Consider the following 9,464-nt stretch of genomic DNA (forward strand, 5'->3'; position numbering starts at 1 on the left):
TGCCCTCCCGCCGCTGCGTTTACCATCTCTCCCTGCTCCACCCAGGGGCCCTGGCCCAGTTTGGGGTTGAGGGGAAAGGAAGGCAGGGAAGTGGTCTGCGCGGGTCCGGTCGACACACTGCCTTAACCCGACTCAACCGCGGCCACACACAGCTACCCTGGCTTGTCTCCAATCACCCCTTTCTCACAGCTTGCCACAACAGTACCACCGCAGAGCCTGCGGAAGCTCTGGGGACCCCTGGGCAGTCCCCAGCTCCCTGCCAATCCTGGATTGGTACTGAAGGGTGAGAGGTTACCAAACGATGGCCAGAGCCCTCCAGACCAGCCGGGTCTCCGGCCCCCTGGGGGACCAACAATCAGAGTGATGAGGGCAGGGTCTAGAGGGGGTCTCGGTTGCTGCCAGTCCAGAGAACGCTGGGCACTAACCAATGGGCGACTGCGGCCCAACGGGGATCCCTCAAAGGCAGCCAATGACCTTGCTCCGCTCCCCACCCCGCCCTCGCCAACCCCGCGCAGCTGGACCATTGGTGCTGGTGGGATGGGGGGACTGTGCGCGGCGCTGGCCATTTGAGGGAGGGGGCGTGGCTTGGAGTACCGTTCCCCCCCCCTCGCCCCACCCTCGCTGGGGCCCCGCACTCCCTACCCCCAGACGTGAGGCCATTGGCCTGGCTGCGGCGCCGCTGCCGAGGTGGACCGCGGGGCGCGCGCAGTGGGCGTGGCCTGAGGGCGTGGCCCGGCGGGAGGCGGGGCCGCGGGCTCTCTCAGTGAAAGCCCGGGCTGCTGCGGCGGCGGTGGTGGCGGCGGAGGCGGCCGGGCGAGTGTGCGCGCGTGTGGGGCGCAGGCTCGGCAGCAGCGGCGGCGGCTCAGCCTGCAGCGGCAGCGGCCCGTCTGGAGCGGCCGTTGCGAGGACGCCAGCTGCAGCGGGGGAGGCGCAGCCGGTACTGCGCGCTCCGTGGAGCCGGCGGGGGCCGGGAACAGGTGATCCCAGCGGGAACCCGCAGCCCTACCGAGTTGGCGGGGCGGGAGCCCGCACTCCTGGGCGCAGCTGCAGCCTCCCCGCCGCCGCGGCTGGCCGCGGACGGCGCCCGGCTTTGGACCAGAGCTCTGGCATTCCTCCTGTCGCGGGGGCCCGGGAAGCCCCTTCCCCCGCAGGTTCAGAAGTGCCTGCTCCTCTGCCCGGTGCACGCTCTGCGGCGGGGCAAAGTTGTGGACGTGTCCCGATAGCTGAGCCCGGGCGCTGTCGCTACCCGGCCAGGTCGGCGCGCTCTCAGAGCGCCGCTGATACTCCAGCCCCGCCACCGCCTCGACCCCCGAGCCAGCCCCGTCTGGAAACTGCTTCTGAGGCTGAAACTTTGGGCAGAGGGGCTGAGGGCGGCTCGGTGCGGGGACGAGGCCTGCGGGCACCCCTCCGCGCGGACAGCCGGGGCGCCGCGGACGGCATGTGACGGCCCCGGCGGCGGCCGCAGCGCGGGAAGGCGCGGGCCCCGCGAGCTCCGGCCGCTGCGAGGAAGGCTGCGCGGCCGCCGGAGGGAAGGCTGCGGCGCGCGGCCGGCCCTTGCGGGCCCGGGCCCCGAGCCGTGCTGCCCAGCTCGCCCGGGCCCCGCCGAGGCCGCGGCGCCCCCTCCTGGGCACGGGAGGACTCGCTCCAAACTCCCTGAACTTCCTTCAGGGGCAGTCCCCGAAGCGGCGAAACTCTCCAGGACCCCAGTCCTGGGCGGCGTCCCTTGACGACCTCCCCTCGTCGAGCCCCCTGCTGACAAGTGCCTGGACTCCGAAGGCCTCAGGGACCCGGCCGGAGCTGACTGTCTCCAGCTCCGTGCCAGGCCACGATGCTCATGAGGAAAGTGCCGGGCTTCGTCCCGGCCTCCCCGTGGGGGCTGCGGCTGCCGCAGAAATTCCTCTTCCTTCTCTTCCTCTCGGGCCTCGTCACCCTGTGCTTCGGGGCTCTATTCCTTCTGCCTAACTCCTCTCGCCTCAAGCGCCTCTTCCTGGCCCCTCGGACACAGCAGCCCGGCTTGGAGGTAGTGGCCGAAGTCGCCAGCCACCCCCTGGCCCGCGAGCAGGAGTCGCCCCCCAACCCAGCTCCTGCTGCGCCAGCCCCGGGCGAAGACTATCCTAGCAGCCAAGCCAGTACCCGCCGCAGAAAAGGGTGGCTGCGTCGCACCCACCCGACCGGGCCACGGGAAGAGGCCACCGCGGCACGGAGCAGCGGCGCCGCGGCCCTCAGACCCCAGGAGGGGAGCATCTCATTTAGCTTTGACTTTAACGCGTTCCGGAGCCGCCTCCGCCACCCGGTCCTGGGTACTGGAGCCCATGAGATCGAGGAGCCCCAGAGCTTAGTTCGAACCCAGCGGGAGAAAATTAAGGAGGTAAGAACTCTCCTCTTCCCCGAAAGAAAAGCACCCCTCTTGTGCTTCCGTCCACTTCCCCTGGCCACAGTCAACTCCTGGTCCCTGGTCTGCTCTAGGCCCTGCAGGCACTGTGTGCACTTTACTTTCTCCTCCCAAACTTGCCACCTTTACTGCTCCCTGCTCACTTTCCCACCCCTGGGTTTAGTTAATGATCCCCATCCCTGAAAGATGGTGGCTGAATCACTGGACCAACTTTCCTCCCTCCCCCAGGCTCTGGTCTCTCTCGTCCGGTCCCCAGCCCAGGTGGGCTCCACTCCTTCCCTTTGTGGAGCTGCTAGTAAGAGTTTTGTGCAGTTTCCAGTAAGGGTCTTTAATGGACACCCTCTCTGCTTGCCAAGGGTCATGTTCTTTCTCCCTGTGTGTACTTCAGTCTTGACATCCCCCAAACCCCTGTAGGATCTGCTACCTGAAAATCTAGGATTGGGGAGGGGAGGGCGTATCTCGAATCCTGCAAGTCTTTTGTAATCTAGCCAGCAATCTACAAGTCAGACGATGTTGTGCATTCTTGCTAACTGTTTCTATTGAGCTTTGGAACAATTGTACATAATTGCATGTGATGCAGGAAGAAATGATCAATAAGGTGGTGGTAATGTTAGAGAAGCCGAGGTTGTTGGCTTAATGAAGCAGGTCTTGGACTTGTTCCTTGTAGGGATTGTACCAGGGAGGGGTTTAGAAGGACCACTTAGTTTAAGAAATCAGAAGCAAACACAGCCTCACCATGGCTGGAGGACTGTTTGTTGCCAAAGCTGCTCTTGGTACTTCAATGTTCTGCTCTACCACTGTCAGACTGCCTGCTTGAGGTTTTTGCCCAGCAATGCAGAGGGGACTGCAGTGACACCCCCGGGCCACGAGAGGGCCGTGGGCTAGCAGTGGGCCAAGGTCTCCTCCCTAGAAACCAGAAAATGCCCCCCACTCACTGTGGACCCAGGAGGAAAGGGCTGCTTTTGTGTGGACTTCTTGGTTTGCTACAAAGGAGTCAGCAGGTCCGCTCTGATTTCTGGGGGAGCAGGCAGTGAGGGCCAGGACCTGCCCTGCCAAGACCTGCTCAGAGCCAGTAGAGAGCTTAGCTGTACCTCTTTCCTTGTTGGGACTATCCTCCCTTTTAACACCCACCTCCCCCACTTCTTATCTCTCCTGTTACTCAGCCCTTCTAAGCTAAGCCTTGTTGGGAGACACTGTCTTAACTAGCAATCACAGGACATTTTGTGATATCAAGATAGGATGTCACAAAGATGAGTCCTTGTTTGGTGTGTGTGTGCATGCTCTCAATTTCCAAATTCTTGTTGAAATCTCAAAGGTTAATTAAAGGATGGAACTTGTGGTAGCTAAGGAAGGGGCATCATTTTGCTTAAGAAACAGTGTTGTTGAATACTCACTTGGACCACCCACTGCTCCCTTTCTCAAAGCTGCCAAGCACTTTAGCGCTTTCAGACTTCCTCAGAGGGCAGTAACTCCCAGAGAAATCACATATAAACTGTACGGATGTGGTTTTTCATGGGGTGTCCAGAGCTGCCATAGATTTTAAAAAGGATGCCCAAAGGATTAAAAGGTGCCTTCTGCATTTGCATCTAGATATGTGACCCATTTCTGAAAACCTGGGGTTGGGGGTCATGGTGGCCTGGCTAGTGGGGACTTGATTCTGCCCCATTGTACAAAAACAGCCTCCCTTGCTGGCAGAGGCTGTGGGTGTGACTTAGCTGCAGCAGCTGGGGGGTGGTGGGAGGTGTGGAGACTCTGCTTTGCAGGTGGGTGTAAAATAACATGATGGGCAGAGGTCTGTGTTGGTTGCCAGATATCTAGATCTTTCTATCTGGCATCTCCACGTGCGCCAGTAGTAACTGGAGGCCTGCTTGCATATATCTGAATTTGATGTTCAACAAGCCCTCTCTTACTATCTTGAAGACCTTAAGCTCCTCAGAATGGAGAGGGCTGAACTATATATACTCTGCTGTATTTTGAAGCCTGTTGTTTCTTCAGGCTTCTTGAGTTTGGACGCGCTCCCCCCGCCTCCCCCAACAACCTGAATAATATGGGGCAGAATTTTTGGTATAGCTGTTAACTCATAGTTACCTTCCCCGGTGTCCCGCCTGATGCAGAATACATATGACTATTGCTGGAGAATGTCTTCATTTTCTTCTCAGGGGGTAGATCATTGTGTAAAGATTCCTGTTTTCATAAAAGGGACTGTTGCTTTCCCCTCTTGCTTCTTTATTCCCAAACATGGATTGATTAGACCCCAGGAGCAGAGGGGGAGCTAGCATCTGATAAAAAGGACTCTGTTCTTATAAGATGAGGTTTTTAAAGTGAAAGTAAACATCAAGAGAGAGTCAGAGAGGGTGATAAATGAGAATGAACGAAGACTGGACACCTGGGCTGTAGATCACCGAAGTATATTTATGAACATTCCAGTTTGACAGATGGACATGGGCACGAGGTCTGTGCTGATAAGCTGGGTGGGAGCTGCTTGTTTTGGGAGCACATGCAGCAGGGAGCTTTCTGTCACCGGAACCAGCTATTTCTCCTCACTTTGCAACTTTGGAACCTTACAGGAGACAACGTGGTAAAAAGCAGAGACCCAGAGAACATGGGTTTGACAGTTCAGCTCAACAGTCAGCTTTCTGACTTGAGGCAAGCCGCCTCCTCTTTTTCCTGGACCGTATTTTGGGTTCTGTAAAACGGGGTGAGGGAGGGGAGCGTGGGCTGGTCACAAACACTCTTGCTTCCAGACCAGGCCTCTAAGTAGAGGGCCAGTCTGCTCAGGGACTCCTTAGGAGTTGGGCTTTTCTCAGCTCTGTTTTCAACGTGTTTTCGTGCCATGAGGTCATAGACAGTGGTGTACTGTAATTGTGGGTGATGGCAGTGGTGCTGACAGTGGTATCCCTAGCACCTAGTCAAGAGTAGGCATTCATAGAGTTGAGGAAGTGAATCATTCCTATCACCTATATTGAACTGTAGAGATGGGATTGAACAGTGACAGATCCTCAGCTTGGGATCATAAAGAGGAAAGGGGTTGGCGAGAACGTAAAACAGCTTGCTAGCAGCCTTCCCTTTCAGATCTGATTAAAACATAGGAAATTATTGTTAAAATTAGTATAGAGACCTCAACTACAGGTTAGTTTCTTATGGAGTCAAGTTCAACAGACTCTTCTCACTCGTGACAAGAGTTGGGAGTATATAGCTTGTCTGGGTTACATCCCAATGAAAGAATTCAGTCTCTCCTGGGTCCTACTAATGATGGTTGGTGTTGATCCAGGGAACCTCCGTGGTCCCTTCCAGCGCAGAGGGCTTTTGTTAAAGGGAACTGAGCAGCCTGGGGCAGTGAGAACACAGCACTGGAGTGGGGCTGCCCCTAGCCCATATGAAAAACGTGGGTTACATCCCCGTCCTCTCTGCCCAGTGCCCTTATGAACTACTGTAAGTGGCAGTCCCACTAAGAGCCCAACCTGGGTTCAAGTCCTAGCCATGCTATCAACTCTGACCTCAGGGGAAAATTCCTATTTATCCCTGAGCTTCAGTTTTCATGGTAAAATGAAGAGACTGGCATTTAGGGGACTCGCCGCACTCCTTCACTCCCACCTGTTTACTCTTTTGTTGATGGATCTGCTCAAGCACCTAGAGTAGGGTTGGACACCTGATTGGAGCTCAGAGAATTGAAAGAACGGCTACAGTAAAGATCTGTAAACTAGCAATTACGGTTGCTGGTGGCAGAGGCTGGGCCTTCTTCCTGAGGGTACCTGGAATTCTGAGTCTCAGAGTAGGGGGCCACAGCAAGGTTTCAGGGCTTATCAGCCCTGTGACTCAAGAGGCCTTTTAGAAGTTGCAGTAATTTTCCAAGTGCAAGTTAACCTGAAGGGAGTGGGGAGGGGGCAGCTATGAGTAAAACCTTTCATGCCTGGATAGCAGGCATCTGGAGAATGCCCGCGTCACCCTGGAGTACCTGCGACTTGGCAGGGAGTGCCCTGGCCCCTGCCTTCCGTGGCTGCTGTGTTAAGTCTCCAGGATATTGCTGGTTATGATATGTGACTACGTCTGAATAAGTCATCTTGGCAAATGATCTTTACTCCCCATTAATGGGCTGGTTCGTTAGTCATGTGTGGTTTCTCTGTATATCTGATTTATTGTCGCTAGTGCCAGGGGCAGGTAGGAAAATTAAAAGGCTTTGTGTTCTTTGTAGCATGCGAATCTGAGCCTGTGAGATGTTCAGGATAATTAATATTAGGAACACCTCAGATTTAAATAGCTTTCCTTTGAAGAGCTCTGTTTAAGTTGCAAGTCCATTGACTATCTCCCCCCCCCACACCCCCATCCTTCAGTTTCACTCTTGTCTTGCTCTCTGATACATTTAATATAGAAAGGAAGACTGGTCTATAATAACGGACAGGTCCTATGGGAGACCCTTATATCCTAAGCTCAGCCAGACACTTTATCCTTCAGAGCACTGCAAGGAGAGCTTAGAACTTGTTCCTGCCAGGTGAACAACCGAACACCCACAGGTTGGGTGGATTTCTACTTTCATTTTGAGTTGCATCATCACTTTGGGGAATTAGGTGTGGGTACTTGAGGGGCAATTACTTCTCAGGCCTCACATCCCTAAGTCTGTCTTAAGTGTTAGGTCCAGAAACAAATAGTACAATGACATTTAAAAGTCAGCGACTTATTTCGCAGTGTAGTTAGCAGGGGGGTAATAATAAAGATTCCCCAGCTGTTTTTAGAGTGACTGATTTACATCCCAGCTCAAGAAATGCCTTTCCTCTAGCTTCCCCTGAAGACTGATCCATTACTCCACCAAAAATAAATATTGTGATATATATCAGGCATATTTTGCTCAAAGGGACTTACGTCTTTTCTCTTATTGAAAAAAATAAATCAACCTTGCAGATTGGAAAGCCCTGTTCAGGGAAGCGGTTTGGTAATCTAGGTGGGCACCCAGCCTTGTGGTGCCGCCTCCGGCGTGGGGAAGGTGCCTGCCTCTGCATCCTAAGCTGGGTGTGTGTGCAGGGAGGTGGTGGGAGCTTTAGGAAGTGCTCTCCCTGCCTTGCTTTCATTGGCCAGGTCAGGAAAACCTTGGCAAGGCGATGATGGACACGGTTCAGGAGAGCAGTTGCCTCAGGTGAATTCATGGGCATTTATTACATTTCTTGAAAAGAGGGGCCATGCACAGAGCAGAGTGAGCGCCATGAACCAAGGATTATTATTATTCCAGTTCTGTGCACCTGCAGTCCAAAAAGCCCAGGCGCATTCAAACAGTAAGCCCCTGGCTTCTTGATTTCCCATTACCCCGGGACCAAGGCCTTATATGCACAAGTGTTTGCATGATTTGGGGAAAAGAAACAACAGACTTTCTTAGCTCTGTATTCTCATGGCAGATGATGGTACGAAACAAATTGGAGACTCCTCAAAGAGCTCTTAGGACTCAAAGACCTAAGTTCTCCTCCCCTTCTCTCCTTCACCCCTGCTCGGCTCTGGGAGCTAGTTAATAGCTGAGGCAGCATAGTTTTTGTTCTCTTAAATGCAGAGATTCACTGTAAACCAGACCTGCTTCTTGGTGTCTCCATTCCCAGAGAACAGAAGCCACAGAGACTGTAGTGACAGGCTGTAACCTCAGTGTGGTGGCCCCAGTAAGTGTTTCCTTCCCTGAGAAAGCTGTTTTCCAAGATTTGGGTTGCGAGTTCCCCAAACTCGGCAGGCAGGCAGGCAGGCTGGTAGGCAGAAAGAACAGCTCTTATTACCAGGGGGTCTGAGTATGTCTCCTAATTCTGAGTTTTCATTCATTAAAGACCAGGGCAGTTGTCCATCTGTTTCAGTGCAGTACCGTTCGTGGTAACTTTTACAGAAGAAACTTTGGCATACTGATTGGTGTCCTCCTTAAGAGATTAGCCATAATTATGCTTTTCTCTGGCATGCTCTGGGAGTCAGCTGCTCTACAGGTGAAAACTTCTGGGCGGTTTTCACTAAACAATCATTTTCAGTAGCTGAATAATGGGAGATTTTTCTCCCCTCCTTCTCCTCTGCCATGACTTGGTGGTCACCATAAAACACAGCAACATCCTGTGGGGCCTGATGAGGCGTATAGATGAGACCACAGGCCTCTCAAGCCCCATCCCTTATGTTCTTGTTTTGTATCACAACCCTGTGATACAGGGCCCATCTACTTAAGTGTAATTTACAGAGAGTGAAATGCACAGATCTTAAATACAGTTTGCTAAGTTTTACCAAATGCAGGAAACCATACAAACTATACCAGTCCTCTATCAAAGTATGGAACATTTCCATCACCTCAGAAAGTCCCAGTCAGTCCCCCATCCTCCAGCCCCCATCCATTGTTTTGATTTGTCACCAGAGATTGGTTTTGCCTGTTCTAGAACTCCACATAAATGCAGTAGTATCATCTCTGTCTTTTTGTGTGAGGTGTCTTTTTGTTGTTGTTTTTCCCCTTATTTTGTGTGCAGGGCTTCTTTCATCCATGTGGTGTGCATCTTTATTCCTTTTTATTGTAGAGATGTATTTCGTTGTACGAATATACCACAATTTGTTTATCCGTTCACCTGCTGTTGAAGTTTTTGGTTGTTTCCAGTGTTTGGCTGTTATGAATAAAGCTACTCTGAACATTTTATGTACAAGTCTTTGTGTAGGCATGCTTTCCTTTCTTTTGTGTAAATACGTAGAAGTAGAATTACTGGTTTATAGAGGAGATAGATGTTTAACTTTATAAAAGAAACCGGAAACACTTTTTCTGAGTAGTTAGACCAACAATGTGTGAGGGTTCTTTGCATCTTTAACATTTGCTGTTTTACTTTAACACTTGCTATCCACCTTTTTAAATTTAGCCTGTCTATGTGATTCATTGCAGGTTTGTTTCCCTGTTAACTATTGATATTGAACATCTTTCCATGTGTTTATTTGCCATTTCTTTCTTTTTTCTTAAAGATATTTTATTGGGGAATCGGAGGAAGGGCTGGAACAGACAAGTTGCTGTCCTTTTGTTCTTCAGTCTAGTTGTGGAGGATGTTGCTTCACTGGCCCAAGTTGGCACCATCATTGCGCTCTTCCCGGG

General features: G+C 52.6%; 1 protein-coding gene across 1 annotated transcript in view; it reads left to right on the plus strand.

Moving 5' to 3' along the window:
- The first annotated feature begins 1,652 nt into the window (after positions 1-1,652).
- The window catches only part of LOC109386706 (mannosyl-oligosaccharide 1,2-alpha-mannosidase IC-like), a 17,820-nt gene continuing 10,008 nt past the window's right edge, over positions 1,653-9,464 (plus strand). Inside the window, exon 1 of the mRNA XM_019650113.1 lies at positions 1,653-2,368. Coding sequence (XP_019505658.1) covers positions 1,829-2,368 — 540 coding nt within the window. The 5' untranslated portion in view covers positions 1,653-1,828. The remainder of the gene's footprint in view (positions 2,369-9,464) is intronic.

This window comes from Hipposideros armiger, unplaced genomic scaffold (assembly GCF_001890085.2).
Source record: "Hipposideros armiger isolate ML-2016 unplaced genomic scaffold, ASM189008v1 scaffold_138, whole genome shotgun sequence".
Classification (NCBI taxonomy): domain Eukaryota; kingdom Metazoa; phylum Chordata; class Mammalia; order Chiroptera; family Hipposideridae; genus Hipposideros; species Hipposideros armiger.